Source organism: Rhinoraja longicauda, chromosome 42, assembly GCF_053455715.1.
Source record: "Rhinoraja longicauda isolate Sanriku21f chromosome 42, sRhiLon1.1, whole genome shotgun sequence".
Taxonomy (NCBI): Eukaryota; Metazoa; Chordata; class Chondrichthyes; order Rajiformes; family Arhynchobatidae; genus Rhinoraja; species Rhinoraja longicauda.
Genome location: NC_135994.1, coordinates 8,804,487 through 8,827,433, shown reverse-complemented (window position 1 = coordinate 8,827,433; position 22,947 = coordinate 8,804,487). Strand labels below are relative to the sequence as shown.

General features: G+C 44.5%; 1 protein-coding gene across 5 annotated transcripts in view; it reads right to left on the bottom strand.

Annotated features, from left to right (window-relative positions):
• The window catches only part of LOC144611918 (SWI/SNF-related matrix-associated actin-dependent regulator of chromatin subfamily D member 1), an 89,917-nt gene that overhangs the window by 34,879 nt on the left and 32,091 nt on the right, over nucleotides 1-22,947 (bottom strand). For 3 of the 5 annotated variants that reach the window (XR_013549595.1, XR_013549596.1, XM_078431245.1), the window contains exons 9-11: nucleotides 21,901-21,998; nucleotides 19,563-19,698; nucleotides 18,448-18,570 (exon numbers count right to left, since the gene is read on the bottom strand). Coding sequence is in view for 3 of the 5 variants with exons in the window: in XM_078431245.1 (XP_078287371.1) it covers nucleotides 18,448-18,570; nucleotides 19,563-19,698; nucleotides 21,901-21,998 (357 nt within the window). In the remaining 2 variants the exon portion in view is untranslated. Of the gene's footprint in view, nucleotides 1-7,248; nucleotides 10,471-14,272; nucleotides 14,375-18,447; nucleotides 18,571-19,562; nucleotides 19,699-21,900; nucleotides 21,999-22,947 lie in introns of those variants that run through there. The other 2 variants (XM_078431244.1, XM_078431246.1) reach the window with 1 other exon arrangement.

Genomic DNA, 22,947 nt, shown 5'->3' with positions numbered 1-22,947 from the left:
TGCAAGCCAAGAATCTCACGGTGACTGGTCACACGTGACAATATTCTTTTCAATTTAATTCAACTGGGACTTGAAAATGCCGCCAAATCTGGCGAAACTGTACTGTCAGTGTACTAACAATAAGCTTAAACGGTGGCGCAGCGGGTAGAGCCGCTGCCTCACAGCGCCAGAGACCCGGGTTCCATCCCGACCACGGGTGCTGTCTGTACGGAGTTTGCACGTTCTCCCCGTGACCTGCGTGGGTTTTCTTCGGGTGCTCCGGTTTCCTCCCACGTGCAGGTTTGTTGGTTAATTGGTTTGGTATAAATGTGCATTGTCTCTCTCATATATATATATATATATATATATATACACACACACATATATATATATATAAATATATATACACACACACACATATTATTATTATTATATATATATACACACACATATATACACATATATATATATATATTTTTCTTTTTGATACAAATCCTTTTATTCAGAAAACAAAAACAAACATAGAGTAGTAACACGATTAAAGGCTGCCTATATTGCCAGTTTACAAAGAAACGGTTATCAAATTAATATATCGCCAACTTTATCAATAATACTCGACCTCCCGTGACGACCAGCGTTCACAGAAGGCCCCCAGAGTCCTCGTGGACACCACGTGCTCTTTCTCCAGGAACAGTGCATTGTCCCAAGTGTGTGGGATAGTGTCAGTGTGCGGGGATCGCTGGTCGGCGCGGACTCGGTGGGCCGAAGGGCTTGTTGCCGTGCTGTATCTCTAAACTAAATACTGTTTGTGAGATACTTATCTAGATGCATCTATGTGCTTATGAATGGTGATATTGGTGCTGAATTGGATGCAGAACTGAATTTCATGTACCTCGGTACACATGCAAATAAAGTGCATGATCGGAGGGTGGAGAAGGAAGTGACTGAGGTTACTCAGATGGCCCCACTCAGCTGAAACTACCCCCGGGCATTCCCCACCTCCCGAGGAATAGCCGGTTAGTACCAACAACGGGAAAGTTGGAGAAACGGGGAAGGAAAAGCATTTCATGATAATAAAAAGCCGGGAAGTCAGGTCACAGTTCCAGGATCTTTGCATTGGGATGAATAAACCTCCCGTGGGATTTGAGGCCAAGTTTGACAAGTTCCAGTAAGGTTTTGCAAGGGGCAGCAGTGGTACTGCACACAGGTGATGCTGTATCTCTTTGCTCGAGTGCATTCAGGAGGCACCCATCTGACTCTCTCTGTGATAGACTAGGCTTCCAAACCCTGGCTGCTTTGACTCAACCTGGCGTACTGCTTATTCATTGGCTGCACAAAGCTGGAGCAGGGTAGATAGGTCAGTCACCTCAAATTGGAAAATTCAAAGTTCACACCATTAGGTTTGAAGCTGTCCAAGGGGGGATAGATTTGCTGCACAGCTCCACCAGATTTTCCAGCATCCTTGGTTCCAGAGGCTTTCCAGATTATCCGTGTTGCCGGACCAAGAGGTCACGTCCTCTGAGACGTGGTAAATGATACCGGAACGTTCCGCGTCGGCCGCCGAGGGCCCGAGATACCGGCCTGCAAAGTCGGCTATGGGCCGGAGTTCCAGAGTATCGGCCACGCGGGGCAGATTTGACCCGCTAATCGGCGCGGAAGTGTCGATGAGGTCGAGGTCGGCTGCCTCACCCGACATTGGCGCCACGTTTTCAGGGGGACTTCCGGGGGGGGGCATGTTACCCAGGCTCACATGCCGGACTCTCCCGGATCATTTAGAAAGGGACGACATCAGCAGCCAGGGCATAAGGACGATCTTGATCCCCCATTTCCTTTATTTGTTTAGGTTATGGATAGAGGGTGGAAACAGACCCTTCTGCCCACGGAGTAGTCCGTGCCGACCAGCGATCACCCCCTTACAATAGCTCCATCCTACACACACTAGGGACAATTTACAAAAGCCAATTAACCTACAAACATGCGCGTCGTTGGAATGTGGGATGAAACCGGAGCACCCGGTGTCACGGGGAGAACGTACAAACTCCGCACACACAGACAGCACCCGCGGTCGGGATGGAACCTTGGTCTCTGGCGCTGTGAGGCAGCAGCTCTACCGCTGTGCCACTGTGCTTGTGGATGCCGACTCCGTCACAAGCTGCCGCCCACCAGCCGGGTGGCAAAGCCCTTCAGCTGATGACGAGCCACGTCCTGCAACAGTTGCACAGTGAAAGCACGGCCAGAAGGCACCAGTGTAACCACTCAGGCGTGTACAAGCGTTGTACGGTTAGCCTCCCACACTCTATGGTGGCTCTTTCATACACACGGGCTTTATCATACCACTTCTTCTCTCCATACTGTCCTTTAGTTAAAACCCCATCAGCCTGCTCAAACTGTTATCAAAGTTATCTTGATATTAGAAACATAGAAAATAGGTGCAGAAGGAGGCCATTCGGCCCTTCGAGCCAGCACCGCCATTCATTGTGATCATGGCTGATCGTCCACAATCAGTAACATGTGCCTGCCTTCTCCCCATATCCCTTGATTCCACTAGCCCCTAGAGCTCTATCTAACTCTATCTTAAATCCATCCAGTGATTTGGCCTCCACTGCCCTCTGTGGCAGAGAATTCCACAAATTCACAACTCTCTGGGTGAAAAAGGTTCCTTCTCACCTCAGTTTTAAATGGCCTCCCCTTTATTCTAAGACTGTGTGGCCCCTGGTTCTGGACTCCCCCAACATTGGGAACATTTTTCCTGCATCTAGCTTGTCCAGTCCTTTTATAATATTATATGTCTCTAAGATCCCCTCTCATATTCTGAGCTGACCCATTGCCCTGTATTCTGGATATCAAAAAATAGTGAATCAGCTGAGACGATCATTCAAGCTCATTGCTAATGCAGTTTCCAATAGAACAATTAAACAACCCAAAGCAACATTTTTAATTTACTTCAGAGAAACAATGTGAAAACAGGCCCTTCGGCCCACCAACCATTACCAGACCAGTTCTTCTCCCTGTACTGAGTTGAGAAGTCCCGACCGACCAGCAATCACCCTGTACACTAGTTCTGTCCGGCACACAAGGGACAATTTACAGAACCCAATTAACCTGCAAACCTGTACGTCTTTGGGATGTGTTGGAAACCGGAGCACTCGGAGAAAACCCACGCAGGTCACGGGGAGAACGTGCAAACTCCGTGCAGACAGCACCCGTGGTCGGGATGGAACCCGGGTCTTTGGCGCTGTGAGGCAGCAACTCTACCGCTGCGCCACCGTGCTAACCAAATGATCTGTGTGATGTCCACAGAATTGATGTTATTTTTGCAAACACTGTGGAGTCGAGCTGACTTTCATGACTACAGCACTCCCACGGCTAAGTGGTGAGCCTCATTGTTGCGCTGAGCAACCCATTGCAGAATGTTCGAAAAATGGCATTAAATTGTTGCTTAACGGACTTCAGGGCTGCCACAGTACGAAGGAAAAAGGCTCAAGACAAAATAATTGGGCACCTTTGCCTGACCTGAATAAACACTTTCCCTGCAGGACTATGAACATAACCATTCAAGTCCTGAAAGGCACAAAATCTATATATCGGCAGGATTTCTGGTTACTAATTAGCCGCTATTCTGCGTGTTGTGGATAGGCAGCATGACAGATACATGCTTAGCTTTATACATTGCAAACACAATGTCAAAAACAAGTTTTCAGCGAGCACAGGCAGCTTTTTGGAAATCAGCAAGAATCAAAATTAAGCCATACCTAGCGATTTTCTTTTTGCAATCAAGCTGTCAGGTACAATGTGCAGTCAGCATGTGTTCTTTCTACGGCCCGTATTGAAAGTCCAGAGTGTGCAGAGAGTGAAAGGATTTGGTTATATGTGTTTATATTTCACAGCAAGGCATCTAAGACCCCTTTGCTCGCCTGTCAGAATTCAAACAGAAACATTTTATAATTTCCTCTCATGTATTTGCAAAGTTGAGGTCACCAACGCCCAAAATGTTTTGTACCAGAGAGTAATGGGAAATAAAAGATAGACAAACATATAACATATAACATATAACAACTACAGCATGGAAACAGGCCTGTCCGGCCCTACCAGTCCACGCCGACCATTCTCCCTGACCTAGTCTCATCTACCTGCACTCAGACCATAACCCTCCAATCCCCTCCTATCCATATACCTATCCAATTTACTCTTAAATAATAAAATCGAGCCAGCCTCCACCACTTCCACCGGAAGTCCATTCCATACAGCCACAACCCTCTGAGTAAAGAAGTTCCCCCTCATGTTACCCCTAAACCTTTGTCCCTCAATTCTGAAGCTATGTCCCCTTGTTGGAATCTTCCCCACTCTCAAAGGGAAAAGCCTACCCACGTCAACTCTGTCCGTCCCTCTCAAAATTTTAAAAACCTCTATCAAGTCCCCCCTCAACCTTCTACGCTCCAAAGAATAAAGACCCAACCTGTTCAACCTCTCTCTGTAGCCTAAGTGCTGAAACCCAGGCAACATTCTAGTAAATCTCCTCTGTACCCTCTCCATTTTGTCGACATCCTTCCTATAATTTGGCGACCAGAACTGCACACCATACTCCAGATTCGGCCTCACCAATGCCCTGTACAATTTCAACATTACATCCCAACTTCTATACTCGATGCTCTGATTTATAAAGGCAAGCATACCAAACGCCTTCTTCACCACCCTATCCACATGAGATTCCACCTTCAGGGAACAATGCACAGTTATTCCCAGATCCCTCTGTTCCACTGCATTCCTCAATTCCCTACCATTTACCCTGTACGTCCTATTTTGATTTGTCCTACCAAAATGCAGCACCTCACACTTATCAGCATTAAACTCCATCTGCCATCTTTCAGCCCACCCTTCCAAAAGGCCCAAGTCTCTCTGTAGACTTTGAAAATCTACCTCACTATCCTCCTGACCTATTCGACACTTAAAGCAGAGTTTTCCGTAAATTCGCTTTGTACTACTCCACCTATCTTAGTATCATCTGCATATTTACTAATCCAATTTGCCACACCATCATCCAGATCATTAATGTAAATGACAAACAACAGTGGACCCAACACAGATCCTTGGGGCACTCCACTAGACACTGGCCTCCAACCTGACATACAATTGTCAACCGTTACCCTCTGGTATCTCCCATTCAGCCATTGTTGAATCCATCTTGCAACCTCACTATTAATACCCAACGATTTAACCTTCTTAATCAACCTTCCATGTGGAACCTTGTCAAATGCCTTACTGAAGTCCATATAGACAACATCCACAGCCTTGCCCTTATCAATTTCCCTGGTAACCTCTTCAAAAAATTCAAGAAGATTAGTCAAACATGACCTTCCAGGCACAAATCCATGTTGACTGTTTCTAATCAGGCCTTGATTATCCAAATAATTATATATATTGTCCCTAAGTATCTTTTCCATTAATTTTCCCACCACAGACGTCAAACTAATAGGTCTATAATTGCTAGGTTTACTTTTAGAACCTTTTTTAAACAACGGCACAACATGCGCAATGCGCCAATCTTCCGGCACCATCCCCGTTTCTAATGACTTTTGAAATATTTCCGTCATAGCCCCTGCTATTTCTGCACTAACTTCCCTCAATGTCCTAGGGAATATCCTATCAGGACCTGGAGACTTATCCACTTTTATATTCTTCAAAAGTGTCCGTACCTCCTCTTCTTTGATCCTCCTAATTTCCATCACTACTCTGCTTGTTTCGCTTACCTCACATAATTCAATATCCTTCTCCTCGGTAAATACCGAAGAAAAGAAATTGTTTAATATCTCCCCCATTTCTTCCGGCTCAGCACATAGCTGTCCACTCTGACTCTCTAATGGACCAAAGTGCTGGAGTAACACAGGCAGCATCCCTGGAGAGAAGCAATGGGTGGCCTTTCGTCTCGACCTGAAACGTCACCCATTCCTTCTCTCCAGAGATGCTGCCTGTCCCGCTGAGTTATTCCAGCACTTTGTGTCTATCTTAAATCAGCATCTGCAGTTCCTTCCTGCACATATTAGGAAATAAAACTCCATATTTTGCGCAGCAGATTTCAAATGACTCATTTGTCTCAGTCATGCAAGGAATCCATTGCATGGTTAGTGGCTACAATATACCAACTGGATTTATTGTGGGTCAATAAATATGTAAACAAACAAATTGCCAATTTCATTCAGATTAGTATGTTTTGTAAAGATGTAGTTGACATACAGACCAATGGTGTAAAAATCTGGTTGGAATCAAACGTCTACAAATGTTTAGTTTACTGATACTTTGGCCCACTGAGTTCACACAGAATATCAATACCCGTTCAAATCTGTTCAATTCTCAGCTATTTTTTACCCATGACATAGCCGAGAGAAAAAAAAAGATGGTTTCAAAAAAACAATGAAATCAAAATGTCTGCACTGGCATTTAGTTTAATTTAGAGATACAGCATAGAAACATAGGGTATCACAAAATGCTGGTGTAAGAAAATAACTGCAGATGCTGGTACAAATCGAAGGTACTTATTCACAAAATGCTGGAGTAACTCAGCAGGTCAGGCAGCATCTCAGGAGAGAAGGAATGGGTGACATTTTGGGCAGAGACCTTTCTTCAGACCCGACCCGAAACGCCACCCATTCCTTCTCTCCTAGATTCTGCCTTACCTGCTGAGTTACTCCAGCATTTTGTGATACCTTCGATTTGTACCAGCATCTGCAGTTATTTTCCTACACAGCATAGAAACAGGCCCATTGGCCCAGAGTCCACACCGACACATTAGTTCCATGTTTTCCCCCCCACCTTCTCATCCACTCCCTGCACACTAGGGGCAATTTATAAAGGGCCAATTAACCTACATGTCTTTGGGATGTGGGAGGAAACCCGTGCGGTCACAGGGAGAACGTGCACACTCCACACAGGCAGCACCCGAGGTCAGGAACGAACTCCTGTCGCTGGTGGTGTGAGGCAGCGGCTCTACCCACTGCGCCAACGTGTCGCTGGTACAGCACTGAATCATTCAGACATCGGAACTGGCTATAATTTTACAAAACCCACCCCTTTCACGGTGCAGCAGGCAACCACTGTGCTTAATATAAACTGCTTTAGATCTGAAGCCGTGGGTCAATCAGCAATCGATATTTAAAAGAAATTATAAATATAAACTCAGTCACCATGCACTGAACAAAATAGTAAATGTGCCTTAAGACACTATAGGACTTCAGCACTAGATGCAATAAACCAGACTGTGGTATTGTGTGTTGAAGGTTTTATTAAAACTGAGTGACACATACAAGCATGGAGTACAAAAATGGTCCCTCAAAATGTTACTCAGTAAAAATACAGTTTCTTGCAGCATAACTGTGAAGGTTCAACTGCTTCGGTTGGTGACTATTCCCATCCTAACCACAGTCATACTGTACATGGAAAGACAAATTACTTCCATTTTGTTTCTTCAACATCTGAAGAGGTAGCTAACTGGAATAACACAGACCCATCAGCACCAAAGCAATACAGATCAGACTTATGCCATCAAATAACACAGCTCCCGCCTGCCTCAAACATCCTTCAGCTTAAGTATCGAATAGCAGCATAATCGAGGAAAAAGCTTTCACTGTCTTTGGAAGCAGAACAGATTCATTTACAGCTGTGATTGCCAGCTAGTCAGTTCTTGAAGAAGATAGCCAAGTGTCATAGTTTTCGGTCCCTCCTATGATAGTTTGAAAGATCTGCCCCCTCCAACCCTTTCAAATGCTTCAAGTTATGATTTTGTGGATATTGGCATGGTCCCTTTTCACCTTTTCAAATCAATTACTCAGCAGCAAGCCTAGATATGGAACACTGAAGGGTGCCCAGCAAGTGACTCTGACTAATTCTTTCTTTCCTTCTTCCACCCTGGGGACATAGAGGCCGAGCTCAGGACCCCAGACCCTGCTGTGAAGAAACCAGCAGGTGAATGTGGGACTTTGTTGTTCATGCATGGCTTAATTATTACATGGCAGGGGAGCAGTAATCCAGTGATTTCCCAAGGATAACTGCACACCATCCACGCTTTTTCGGAGATGCATTTTAAATCTTTCATTCGCTTTGAAGAGAAAATGTGAACCTTGGATTTCAAGAGGGGGAAATTTCAAAGATAACAAGAAAGTACTGCCTGGACTTTTTAGTTTAGTTTAGTTTAGAGATACAGCGCGGAAACAGGCCCTTCGGCCCATCGAGTCCGCGCCGACCAACGATCGCCGTACACCAGCACTATCCTACACACACTAGGGACAATTTACAATCTTTACAGAAGCCAATTAATCTACAAACCTACACGTTTTTGGAGGAAACCGGAGCTGCCGGAGAAAACCCACGCAGGTCACGGGGAGAACGTACAGACTCCGAACAGACAGCATCCGTGGTCAGGATTGAACCAGGGTCTGGTGCGGTGAGGCAGCAGCTCTACCGTGCACAGGTCATAGAGCAGAAATAAAGGATTAGCGTGTCAACAGTGCCTGCTGAACCTGCTGTCACGGCCAGGGGACATCACTCTTCTCACGCGGGTGTAAAATTGTACGTTTTTTAAAAATGAAACTTTTTTGGTCCTGCTTTCAATCACTGATCGCAGGCACTGTCCAATCTCTGAGCCAGCTGGTTCCTACCTGAAAGGCTGGCTACTAAATGTCAGAGAGTACTTGAACAGTGTCCCTTAGAGTGGATGCGACGCTATTGACTGCTGACATGCGTTAATGTAGACGCATGCCTCTGTTTAAACCACAGGAATTTGCATCACCTACTCTCCCAACTAATTTTGTTTTTAAAAAGGGCAGGGCAGACTTGACTTTTGTACATTTGAGGGATTGGCATCAACTCTTTCCAAATTGAAAAGCAGAATCAAATTGCAACGGGCTTCTGTCAAGAAATATATTTCAAGGTCTCAGAATGAAACTTGGCAATAATAACGTGTCTTACATGCAAAGAGGGTTCACACAAGCTGCTGCAATGCTAGTGAATGGTAGGAGGCCTGTATCAGTTCATCACTACTTCACTTCTTAAAAAAACGAATTAACCTTTAAATCACTACAAAATATTGACTCCTATGAAGATTCAGTCCAACTGTTGCAGTTTTCAAAACTATTAGGCTGGCTTTCCCTTACATGTAAGGCAGAGGTAAGACATAGCAAGGACAAAACTTGAGTGGCTGTGCCTTGAAAGGTCCCCAAACAAAATAAATTGTGCTACAGTTAGTACTGTCACCTTTCAGTAGAATTGTACTGAGTTCTATTAAGACTAATACAAAGTACAAGGAAGATTTCCAGGGCACCAACCTTCAGTTGGTATTAAACAATACATAAACAAGGCAACATACATAATACCTTTCTAAATGCATCGGACAAATCAGCTGGTCATTTTTTCAATTAGAATTGTACACAACAGATTTTTTTTGTCTAAAGCCAGACAAATTTATCCCTTCATTTCTGGCCTTAAAACTTCTGATAGGAGCCAAGAACAACAAAGCAAAATACATACAATACATTCAACCCAGTGTGTTAAGCCGCACTGGAGTGATCTTTAAAGTCATTCACTAACTTGAGAGAAAAACCTATGTTAAACGTGTAACTTGTTACTTGTCAAAAACTAACAAGATAAATTTCAAAGCATAGAAAGTGAAAACAGAACATATGCAGGTTAGAAGTTAGCCTGAAAGCAACACGACAGAATCATCTGTCAACAGTAGGATTAATCATTTTTTTACTTGGAAGCTAGTTTTTTTTATTAAAAAGGATTTTTCTAAAAAATGCAGTAAACACTGCAACCTAACATGGCCCTAACAGCTGGCAAGTGGCGTTGCAAAGCTCTAACGTGAAGGGGCAAAGAGGCACTGTCCTGCCTTCAGGCAGGTACCAATACTGCTGCAAACATCACCACTCTGATTTTCAGAAGCACTCCTTTGATCAAAGCAGTGCGTGGTCCTTTGAGGGTGGGTGGTAAGTAGCTGATAATCATCAAAATATTCCCTTACTTTCAACACAAAGCCTCGTAGGTACGAAAAATTACAACAAAAGCAAATTAGTTATCCGATCTAGAATGCTAATATATCGCTATTAGTAGTAGTACTAGGTTGTTTAAATATAACTTTATGTAGCTACTGAGGTCAACCAATCGTGGCTTATATTTCCCTAAATATAGATATAATAAGCTCACTTTACTTTCTAATCCTATGCTCTTTTCTAAAGGGAACATGTCAGTTGTAATAAAAGGTAGCAAAGAACACTTCAGGAGTACAAGGGCTATGTGGTGATTTATTTTGTGCAAGTGATGCATGTAGTACTACAGCTTGTACACTGTAACAGAAATCTTTGTGCACATATAAAACTGTGTTCAACCTTGAACCCAGACATCTTGTGTCAACCTGGCGACACACATGGGGATGAGGCCACGGAGATTTTTTTATGTATTGCGGATGCCGAGGGCTTGTTCAAGCTCCTGCCTCCGTTGCTGCACCTAAAACAAGAGAGACGGGAGAGAAAACGTTAGGGTGAAGACACGGTAAAGGAAAGAGCACAGCAAGCAGAAACAGTACGCTACAATGATTGTGTTCTGGAATGGTTGCTGGGTGAGGAGAGCGCGATCACATTCGACCTAATTAGATGATACACAAGACCCCAAATGAGAGTTCTGGAGAAAGCAGGGAGGGCATGAAATGGCGGCCAGCCCGACAGAGAATCCAAGTGTCAGCAGCTCTTCACTTAGCCCTTCAATCTACTTCCTTCCCAGAGGCAGCACAGTGGTGTAGAGGTAGAGCCACTGCCTCATAGCGCTAGAGACTACGGGTGCTGTCTGTACGGAGTTTGTACCTTCTCCCCGTGACCTGCGTGGGTTTTCTCTGGATGCTCCGGTTTCCTCCCACACTCCATACACGTGCGGGTTTGTAGGTTAATTGGCTTCTGTAAATTGTCCCTAGTGTGCAGGATAGAACTAGTGCGAATGGGTGATCGCTGGTCGGCACGGACTCACAGGGCCAGAGGGCCTGTTTCCGCGCTGTTTCTCTAAAGGCTAAAAGAAGAGGGGGAGGAATAGACAGGAAATGGAAAGGCACACAGCCTGGTGAGTGCAAGCCTTTCCTGGTGTAAAACACCGAACGGTAGGGCAGCGGTAGAGTTGCTGCTTTACAGCGAATGCAGCACCGGAGACTCAGGTTCGATCCTGACTATGGGTGCTGCACTGTAAGGAGTTTGTACGTTCTCCCCGTGACCTGCGTGGGTTTTCTCCGAGATCTTCGGTTTCCTCCCACACTCCAAAGACGTACAGGTATGTAGGTTAATTGGCTGGGTAAATGTAAAAATTGTCCCTAGTGGGTGTAGGATAGTGTTAATGTACGGGAATCGCTGGGCGGCACGGACTTGGAGGGCCAAAAAGGCCTGTTTCCGGCTGTATATATATGATATGATATGAAAAACAAAAAAAATGTTCATACTGAAAATCTGACTAACACAGAATGCTGGGAATACTCAGCAGGTCAGGCAGCATCTGTGCAGAGAGAAACAGAGTTAATGTTTCAGGAAAACGACCTTGCACCGGAACCTCAACCGTGAAAGGTAATTGACTTGAAGCATTCAATCTGTTTCTCTCTCCACAGATGACGCCCGACCTGCTGAGTTTTTCCAAGGATGTTCTGCTTGCATTTTACTTTCAAAAGCAAAGCCAGACATTGGGTGACATAAATTGCTTACAATTGACACTGGTCAAAAATTTCAAATCAGCAATTGTTTGAACTTTGTGAAACAAAGATAAAAAAAGATAGGAATAAGGCTTGAGGCTTCAGAAATACAGCGCAGAAAACAGGCCCAGTGGTCCACCGAGTCAACGCCGACCAGCGATCACCCCGTACACTAGTTCTATCCTGCAAACAAGGAACAATTTACAAAAGACAATTAACCTACAAACCTGCACGTCTTTGGAGTGTGGGAGGAAACCGGAGCACCCGGAAAAAACCCACGCAGGTGACGGGGAGAACGTACAAACACCATACCGACAGTACCCATGGTCAGGATCGAACCCAGGTCTCTGGTGCTGTGAGGCAGCAACTATACTGGTCAATAATTTCATATCAAAAATTGTCAGTACTTTTTTTAAACAAAAGTATAAAGAGATAGGGATAATGGGACAAAGGTTGGCATATGGAGTGTCAGGATGGTTTAGAGGGATGTGGGCCAAAACGCTGGGCAAATGGGACTAGCTTGGAGGGGGCAGCTTGATTAGCATGGAAGGGATGGGCGAAGGGCCTGTTTCATGACCCTATGACCCTGCCCATACATCAGCTGTGATCTCAATGAGCAGTGGAACAGGTTCGATGGCTGAGTGGGCTCCTGCTCGGATGCATTTTCAGCAACAGCCGTATGCGAGACCGCACCTGGAGTACTGTGTGTAGTTTTGGTCTCCAAATTTGAGGAAGGATATTCTTGCTATTGAGGGCGTGCAGCGTAGGTTCACGAGGTTAATTCTCGGAATGGCGGGACTGTCGTATGTTGAAAGACTGGAGCGACTAGGCTTGTATACACTGGAATTTAGAAGGATGAGAGGGGATCTTATTGAAACATAAAAGATTATTAAGGGGTTGGACACATTAGAGGCAGGAAACATGTTCCCAATGTTGGGGGAGTCCAGAACCAAGGGCCACAGTTTTAGAGTAAGGGGTAGGCCATTTAGAACGGAGATGAGGAAAAACTTTTTCAGTCAGAGAGTTGTAAATCTGTGGAACTATCTGCCTCAGAAGGCAGTGGAGGCCAATTCTCTGAATGCATTCAAGAGAGAGCTAGATAGAGCTCTTAAGGATAGTGGAGTCAGGGGGTATGGGGAGAAGGCAGGAACGGGGTATTGATTGAGAATGATCAGCCATGATCACATTGAATGGCGGTGCTGGCTCAAAGGGCCGAATGGCCTACTCCTGCACCTATTGTCCATTGTCCTGACTTCAAAAGGTAACAGGCACTGGAGATGGTGCTATCAAGCAAGGGGGAAATCTACATGGCCCCAGGTAGCTTTTGCACAACCAGAGCTTTCCCAATGTTTCTTGTTTAATGCTGTACCTTAATGCTAAATGCATGTGTTATTTTGGCTATACCACTACTGATGCACTATTGCTTAAAATAGCTGCCAATTCAACAGCTACACAACCGCATTGAATACGTGCCCACAATACATCGATGGCTCACGGGTCAGAGAACAAAAAGTGTGTGTTTTTTAAATAAGAACAATCTTTCTCAGCATTCACCTTTATTTATCGCATGTTTTGGAATTTTCTTTCAAAAAGGTTAATTGAAAAGAGCTGGAACAGTATGGAACATTATCAATGCACTTTTCAATCAATAAACTAATCCCTGAACTAAAAGTGATATATTTTGAAGGCTGTAGCCATTGCCGAAAATAGAAAGGTAAACGAAAAAAAATTAAAAATTGAATATGAATATGAAATGACGTGGCAATAAATTCTCAACTTACAACTTATGACATTAAATCAAACAGCTATTTCTGCTCATGAGCCCAAGTTACCCAGTGCCCACAATCCCACGAGGCTCAGATACCACAGTGAAATGGGGCCTCCTCCATTGCCAGTGTGGTCACATGCAAACGGGAGGAACAACGCCTCATATTCCACTTACAACCAAGAATTCACCAACTTTAGGTAACCCCGAACAAACACCCTCCCCCCTCACCTTTCCGACCCCCCCTCCCCCTGGCTCACCTTGCAGTCATCTCTTCCCCCCCCAATCTGCCCAGAAACCACCCCCCCCCCCCCAACCCCTTGTGTTCACCTATGCCCTGCCAGGCGTGGTCCTGCCCCACCACTCTTCTAGCTTTCCTTCTCCCCACCCCTGCAGTCTGAAGAAGGGTCCTGACCCTATAGACTTCAGAGACACAGCGCTGAAACAGGCCCTTCGGCCCACTGAGTCAATGCCGCCCAGCGATCCCCATACACTAGCACTATCCTACACATTAGGGACAAATCACAATCTACAGAAGCCAATTAACCTGCACGTCTTTGGAGTGTGGGAGGAAACCGGAGCACCCGGAGAAAACCCACATGGTCACAGGGAGAACGTACAAACTTTGTACAGACAGCATCCGTAGTCAGGATGGAACCCTGGTCTCTGGCGCCGTGAGGCAGGCAACTCTACCGCTGTGCCACTCTAAATATCTACTATCTATATTCTCCAGAGATGTTGCCTGACCCAATGCAAGTTCTGTTACATAAACTGGAACAAAGATCTTGTCCAATGATGGACTGGTCTTGTTATATTCTTACCTTGGAATAGAAGTATCTGCAGACAGCCTCTTGAGCCCAGGGCTGGAAGTAGAACTCTGCTCTGCGCTCTTCCTCTGGGTTTCCTACCACATCAGTCATAGACTACAATACAAAATATCAAAAGTGACTGGAACAGACAGATGCAAAAGGAAAATAAATGGTGTCGAAGGTCCCCAAGATTCTAATGGGGTCACGTTCATTTGCTATCAAAATGGCTGGGGTTGGATGGCTCACTGGCAGTTGCATTTTGCATTTCATTTAGCGCAGTACAGAATTACAGGGCAACGGAGGTTACACCAGTAGGCACAAAAACAAAGACTGGGACAAAGCCATGTGATGTATACTTTGCAGATGAAAGGTACTTTTCTGGTACCTCATGCTGTAGAACAGAGCAAAATTTGCTAATATTGCAAGGTAACATGGCCACAAAAGTGAAACACTTTTCCACATTTGATTTGAGGTGCATTGCAAAAAACACGCAAAGGGAAATACCTTTGAAAATCAGGATATGGTTAATTGCCTCATAATAATTAGATACATAGGAACATAGAATTATGATTAGGCCATTCAATCCTCACAGTTTGCCCTCACCATGTGATAGATCATGGTTGATTTGTACCATAAGCAAAGGTTTGTATTCTTTCACATTACAAAATCTAAGGCCTCAGTGCATTTCACACTTCATCGCTTGCAAAACAAAGCCATAAAAGCCAAGGGCTTGATTTTGCTGTGCTAAGTGTGGTGCTGTTTTACAGGCATTTAGCTACACCACGCTTCACAATACAATTAGCTCACAGGGTGCACTTCAGTGGCTGTTTTTTGCATTGCATTTGCATTGCCTGGTCAAAGTAACCACAGTGTGGGATTCGCATGTCTACACGCTGGGGGAAAGTGGATGGTTCCTCCTCTCAAAGGTCAACGCGGTTGGGTGTTCAAAAGAACGCTGCTGCTTGCTTTAATGGTGCTCTTCCTTGCCAACCCACCCCCCAATTCATCAGCCAAAAAAGCCGGGAGCTCGTGCTTTAATCTCTGAATTCAGGACATCAGAGTTGCTAATACAGACTGCATTTTCAACCATCACCTCTTATCTGCTGGGGATGTCTCTACTGTGTCAAACTCTTATGGAAATCCCCCTGTAATTTTAAATGGGGCAGGGAAGATGTATGGCAAAAAGGTCTACAGAGTGCTTGCTGGAGTAACTCAGCGGCTCAGGCAGCATCTGTGGAGAACATGGATAGGTGACGTTTCAGAGTGCTGGAGTAACTCAGCGGCTCAGGCAGCATCTCTGGAGAACATTGATAGGTGGATAGGTGACGTTTCACAGAGTGCTGGAGTAACTCAGCGGGTCAGGCAGCATCTCTGGAGAACATGGATAGGTGACGTTTCAGAGTGCTGGAGTAACTCAGCGGGTCAGGCAGCATCTGTGGAGAACATGGATAGGTGACGTTTCACAGAGTGCTGGAGTAACTCAGCGGGTCAGGCAGCATCTCTGGAGAACATGGATAGGTGACGTTTCACAAAGTGCTGGAGTAACTCAGCGGGTCAGGCAGCATCTGTGGAGAACATGGATAGGTGACGTTTCACAAAGTGCTGGAGTAACTCAGCGGGTCAGGCAGCATCTGTGGAGAACATGGATAGGTGACGTTTCCCTTCTTCAGATTTTAGTATGTATAGGCATAGTACTAGGCCTGTTTCCATGCTGTATCTCTAAACTAAATAAACCTTGAACTAAAATTCTCAATAAAGACTAAGGGATGTGGATATGTGAAACATTAAAATTGTGACTGAGAACCCCATAAAACTAGGATCTTAAAATGCAAAAGTACAGACTGTTAAATACAGCAATGAAAATGTTGCCATAGTCAGGATGTGGAGCTTGGAAAATAAGAGGGTATGGGAAAATAGGCTGGATGGGAGACTTGGGAAATCTAGGGAATGATTATTGGAGAACCAATGGCCATGTCGAAGTGTTCAAAAAAATTTTAAGGTTTAAGGGGGTAGAAATAAAAGATCTTTTTATTTGGTGCAATGTAGCATAAATTTAGGATTAGTCAAGTATGAATGGGGAAGTTTAAAGGAACAATTTGCATATGGGGGGGGGGGGGGGGGGGTCAGAATGTGCATCACTACAACTGGGATGACCTTGCAGTCAATCACAGTTTTTAAAGCAGAATTGTGTTAGAGGAATGAAGTTATTTAACTTGCAAGGAAAAGAGCAGACACTGCTTAATAACACAGGCAATTATATGAAATAGCCTCCCTTTGAGCTGAATTTCTGTAACAAAAATCGCTTTGAACGCCCAATTGCTTTAAGCATCATGCAGAAGGGAGATTTCCCATGGAAACTAATGTTCAGCTGGCTGGCTCTGTGAAGTGTGTTACCGAGGGAAAGCTAGATATGCTGCTGACTGTCTACAGGCAAGTTCCACTGCATCCCGGAGAGTTGCAAAATCCAGCCTCTATGTATCTATTTGAATTACTTGTGTACCCTTGGTTCCAATCACTCTCCCCAGACTTACTGCAAAGCGTCTGGCTGCGAAAACATTCAATCTCTGCTTGCCATTACAGCCAAACAGTGCGTAAAGAAATCATTCTGCCGCGCCTCGCTGACCAGAGGACAACCCAAAGTGCTTTATAGCCCAACTGGTTACCTTTGAAATGTAATCACTTTTGCAAGTTAAGAAAATGCAACGGCCTATTTGCGCAAAGTGAGGTCCCAAGCAAGGAGATAAATGAGCAGATTTTATTTAAACGAAAGGGACAAATATTAGCCAGGATAGTTCCGCTGCTTTTCTTGTCAGCGATATTTGTGGGCAAATGTTTGACCCATTCCTCTGGCTATTATGTTAAAACAAAAGCAAAGGCTTGATGGAATGCAAGTGCTAAAGTCAAGGCAGGTTTAACATCTAGACCAAAGCTTGCAGCTGGAATTGTGCGCCTGTTTTGAAGCTGTGCATTGTTACATTATCGAAGCCTCATTGCACAATGGAAATCATTCATACAAATGCTCCACAGTAATTAGACCGGTTGCCAGTGGTGGAGTAGAGACACCATTACAGGATGGAGGAAGATTTGGCTTATAATTCAGATGGTGCAACAACACCAAATCATGTCCACACGAGTAGCCTCCAACGTAGAAATACAGCGGGGAACAAGCAAATTACATCTGTTTGTTAACATTGCAGCTAAACTAATACAGGAATATTACACACAGGTACGAGGTATTTTCCACTAATTTTGTTACATCATTAATAGGGATGAAAAGAGTTCCAGTGCTGTTGGTTCATTGGAAAGAGCAAGCCTGGTGGATTGAATGACATTTCCCTATTCTACACTTCCTATGCTTACACAACGATAAACACAGGACACAACAACCAGCAAAAATCTGGCTGCACAAAGTTAAAATAATGCCCAACTGTGTATTTTTTTAAAAAGAAAAGGCAGTTGAGAGTCATTGTTCAGAATGACAGTGCAAAGGAAGGTAATTCCATTCAGCTCATGAGCACTTGAAGATTTATGGCTTCAGTCTTGCTTTGTTAAGGAGTTGTTACCCCGTTAATAGCACAGTGCAACAGCAAGGCTGGCATTGTGCAGCACCTTACTACATTGATGCCATAACCAACGAACAATATCAGGCGGATGGACAAGAGAGAGATTGTAACCATAAAATCAGAAGCCGCATTCATTAACTGTAATTAGCTTAGATGCCGTGCAAGGAAGCAAACCCAAGTGTCATCGCCAGTAGGAGGTATACTTAATCACCAACATCTTTGGCCTTTGTGTCCCCCTTCTACACATGCTTGCTCCCTCATGCTCCACAACAACATTGTGCACACTTAACTCGCCTTTTTGCAGTACTAAGCGTGCAATTGTGTCCCTTTTATAATAATGGAAAATAACAAACCAATATGGAGCACTTATTCAACAATTCATTACGAAGAGCCCAGATAGGAAATACAATATATTGGATCACGTGCCACCTGATGCTTTTTAAATTCATCGCCACACAATAAATACCAATTGTAAGTAATAAGGAACTTTCAATACTGCATGCTGAAACTTGGTAGCATATTCTTATCTTTTGCAAATTATTTTCCACAATCCAGTACAAAATATGTTTAAAATATCCAGCCTGAAGAGGAACTCAACATGGATGCAGTGGATAAAATACATACCTTCAGGTCACGACACTGCGACTGCAGCCAGTCATTGATAAAGCCCTGTGGATCTCTGGCAAAACTCAGCATGAACTCTCTCTGTGTCTTCAGCTGGTTAATAGTCTCTATTGTTTCATGAATCTGTGAGAGTAAAACATCAAGATTATTCAGTATGTAGAAACAAAGAACTACAGACACTGGTTTATACCAAACATAGACACAAAGTGCTGGAGTAACTTCAGCGTGTTTGGCAGCATTTCTGGAGAAAAGGTCTGAAGAAGGGTCCTGACCCAAAACGTCACCTGCCCTTTCCCTCCAGAGATGCTGCCGAACCTGCTGAGTTACTTCAGGACTTTGTGTCTCAGCACAATTATTCAGTTTAAATATGGAAGCTTCACAGAAGTCTACCCTCTGGGAAAACGTAACATTAAGATTTCATTTAGCAACTGACAAAAAAAATACACTGTTCAACCAGTCTATGGAAGTTATTGAGATGATATCATAGTTGCATGTTATTCAGTATGATAAGTAAAAAATAGACCACTCTTTCTTTGGAGCAAATATTAATCCGCATTATTTTAAACAATGCAAACCCTATGGAAACACTCAAGAACCTACAATCTCCAGACTGGGTATATTTAAGAGCTTAATCAATAATGACCATCTCACCTGAATAAGGCAAACAAAAAGAATGTCACTGTACCTAGGTACATGTGGCAATAAAGTACCATTGAACCACAGGGGCAGAATTGCTGCCTCACAGCGCCAGGGACCCGGGTTCGATCCTGACTACGGACGCTGTCTGTACGGAGTTTGTACGTTCTCCCCGTGACCTGCATGGGGTTTCTCCAGGTGCTCCGGTTCCCTCCCACGCTCCAAAGACGTACAGGTTTGCAGATTAATTGGCTTGGTATAATTGTAAATTGTCCCTAGTGTGTGTAGGACAGTGTTAATGTGCGGGGATCGCTGGTCGGTGCGGACTCGGTGGGCCGAAGGGCCTGTTTCCGCGCTGTACCTCTAAATTAAACTAAACACAGTATTTAAGTGATCACACTGGATTTCCTCTGCTGAGATTTAAGCCGTTTGCCCGGAACCACAAATGTACCCTTCGTTATCGAAGGTTCCCAGCTAACCTTATTATCCAGAGCAGCAATCTCCTGCTGGCTCGCAGTAGAGAGGAGAAAGGAATTCATCTGAGTCTTCAGCGTGTCATCCACCTCTACATCAATATCATAACAAGCAGTCTTCTTCTGATCATTTGGGTCCACACTGAAACATTGGAAGGAAAGGTTTATACGAGGGGACAAGAATTATATGCACATCAGCTACCTTTAAATTGGGTCAAATCGAGTGAACGGATTGAAGTAAATTGAATTGAATAAATTTTATTAGCCAAGTATGTATACATACAAGGAATTTGCCTTGGTGCTTTGCTCGCAAGTAATAACACAATATACAGTAGATAGTTAAAAATTAAACATTATAATTTAAACATGTGAAGAATGAAATAAAATACCAGAGCAAAAGGAGGCTACAGACTTTTGGTTGCGGAGAGCCACTGCTCGTGGAAAAAAGTTGTTTTTGTGTCTGGTTGTGGCGGCTTTGACAGTCCGGAGTCGCCTTCCAGAGGGAAGTGCTTCAAAGAGTTTGTGGCCAGGGTGAGAGGGGTCAGAGATGATCTTACCCGCTCGCTTCCTGGCGCGCACCACCAGACTCAGGAACAGCTTCTTCCCCTCTGTGATCAGGCTTCTGAACGACCCTTCCATAAGCCAGGGTACTGTCCGATTCACCTCTACCCCATTGTGGACATTGGACTTTGTCTGTGGAACTGGTGCACTACACTGCTGAGAGCTATATTCTGCACTCTGTATCTCCCCCTTTGTTCTACCTGTTGTACTTGAGTCTGACTTGATTGTGTTTATATATACTATCTGAACTGTTCGGTTAGCATGCAAAACAAAGCTTTTCACTGTACCTCAGTACATGTGACAATAGTAAACCTAAACCCAATATGGGGAGGGGGGGGGGGGTGTGTGTGTGTGTGTGTGTGCACGCAATTATACCAAATCACGTCAAATATTTGTATTCACTGGAGTTTAGAAGGATAAGAGGGAATCTTATAGAGACATATAAAATTATAAAAGGACTGGACAAGCTAGATGCAGGAAAAATGTTCCCGATGTGGAGGCCATTTAAAACTGAGGTGAGAAGGAACTTTTTCACCCAGAGAGTTGTGAATTTGTGGAATTCTCTGCCACAGAGGGCAGTGGAGATCAAATCACTGGATGGATTTAAGAGAGAGTTATATAGAGCTCTAGGGCCTAGTGGAATCAAGGGGTATGGGGAGAAGGCAGGCACGGGGTATTGATTGTGGATGATCAGCCAGGATCACAATGAATGGCGGTGCTAGCTCGAAGGGCCGAATGGCCTCCTCCTGCACCTATTTTCTATGTTTCTATTTAAAACTCTTCAACACCCTTTGCCAGCCTTGCCTCCTCTCGAAGGCCATTCAGACATTCAAGGCCACGGCCTCAGTAGGGATTGATGCCTTGCCACATGGCGTGGGTCAGGAGGGTGAAGCCAATTGGTCCTACGGATCCATTACATGTTAGCATTGTAAAGGATAAGAGTGCTTGAGTTGGGGTTGATCCTGACCACGGGTGCTGTCTGTACAGAGTTTGTACGTTCTCCCCGTAACCGCGTGGGTTTTCTCCGGGTTCTCCGATTTCCTTCCACACTTCAAAGACGTGCAGGTTTGTATGCTAATTGGCTTTGGTAAAAAATGGTAAATTGGCTCTCGTGTGTAGGATGGTGTTAGTTAGCGTGTAGGGGTTGATCGCTAGACATTGAATAACCTGCTAAGTATTTCTAGAATTGTGGGCTTCCAAGATGGCGCCCAACCCAGGCGACTATTTGCGTGCCAGCCACAGAAGCAGATCTACAAACACATATTGCAATCGCCCCACACTCTTACATTTAGTCTAGTTTAGAGATACAGCGCGGAAACAGGCCCTTCGGCCCACCGGGTCCGCGCCGACCAGCGATCCCCGCACACTAACGCTATCCTAGGGACAATTTTTACATTTACCAAGGCAATTAGCCTACAAACCTGCACGTCTTTGGAGTGTGGGAGGAAACCGAAGATCTCGGAGAAAGCCCACGCAGGTCACAGGGAGAACGTGCAAACTCGGTACAGGCAGCACCCAGTCAGGATAAAACCTAGGTCTCCGGCAGTACAGCAACATCTCCATTCCTACGGCAACATTTCTTACTCCATTATCCTATATCTGTACACTGTGGACGGCTCGATTGTAATCGTGTATTGTCTTTCCGCTGACTGGTTAGCACGCAACAAAAGCTTTTCACTGTACCTCGGTACACGTGACAATAAACTAAACTAACTTTTACAAAGTTCAAAATGATATGAAGTTTGAATTCCTTCTCGGCAGGTTCGATGTTGGCAACACTCACCTGATAATGTGGTTGATGATGATTGGCTCGGGGGGCATCAGCAGAGCATGCAGTCTTTGAGGGATTTCTGAGAACTTCATTCGCTGACACTCAAAGATCTGCAATCAAAGAGGCACATTCAATGTGCAAAGGATCCTATCTTCAAATAAAACCTGCAATATCACTTTTCCAATTTGTAAAAAAACAGAAAATCCAAATTCCATTTGGCACTCAAGACCAACTGATATCACAGGAAAACGTCAACCAAACCGCCCATCTCCACAGCTATTGGCAGGTGTCATTGACAGCAACGTCAAGATTACGTTTTCTCCCTCTTCTCCCCTCTCTCATCAGTCAGGAGGTACAGACGTTTCAGATTCAGGAACAGTTTCTACGCAGCAGTTATCAGGGAACTTAACGGCCCTCTCATCAGCTAGAGCCTGACCTCCCATCTACCTCATTGGAGACTCTTGACTATCGTTAATCGGATTTTACTGGACTTTAGTTTAGCCGACCAGTGATCCCCGCACACTAACACTACCCTGCACACACCAGGGACAATTTACAATTACACCAAGTCAATTAACCTACAAACCTCCAAAGACGTGCAGGTTTGTAGGTTAATTGGCTTGGTATAAATGTAAATTGTCCCTAGTGTGTGTAGGATAGTGTTAATGTGCGGGGTTGGCGTGGACTCGGTGGGCCAAAGGGCCAGTTTCCGCGTTTTATCTCTAAACTAAAATCTCAGTTCCAACTAGTTCACCAGCCAACAAAGGCAAAAGTGAATGAAGCAAAAGGTGATATTAGCCAAAGGTTCAGTCGGAGGGGTGGGTGCAATAAAGGAGAAAAGTAAGTCACATGGGAAAAGGAGTTGAAGGGAATTGCAGAATAAGTGACCAAGAACATTGAAGGCGTGAAGGCATGGGTTCCAATGCTGGATGATGGGGGGGAAAAGCACTGGAAAATAGCAATCCATATTACTCAGTGGATATCTTTGCAGCTCATTTGTGTAAAGCAGATGCCACAGTGAGGTCACACACAAACTAGAGGAAGCACACCACATATTGG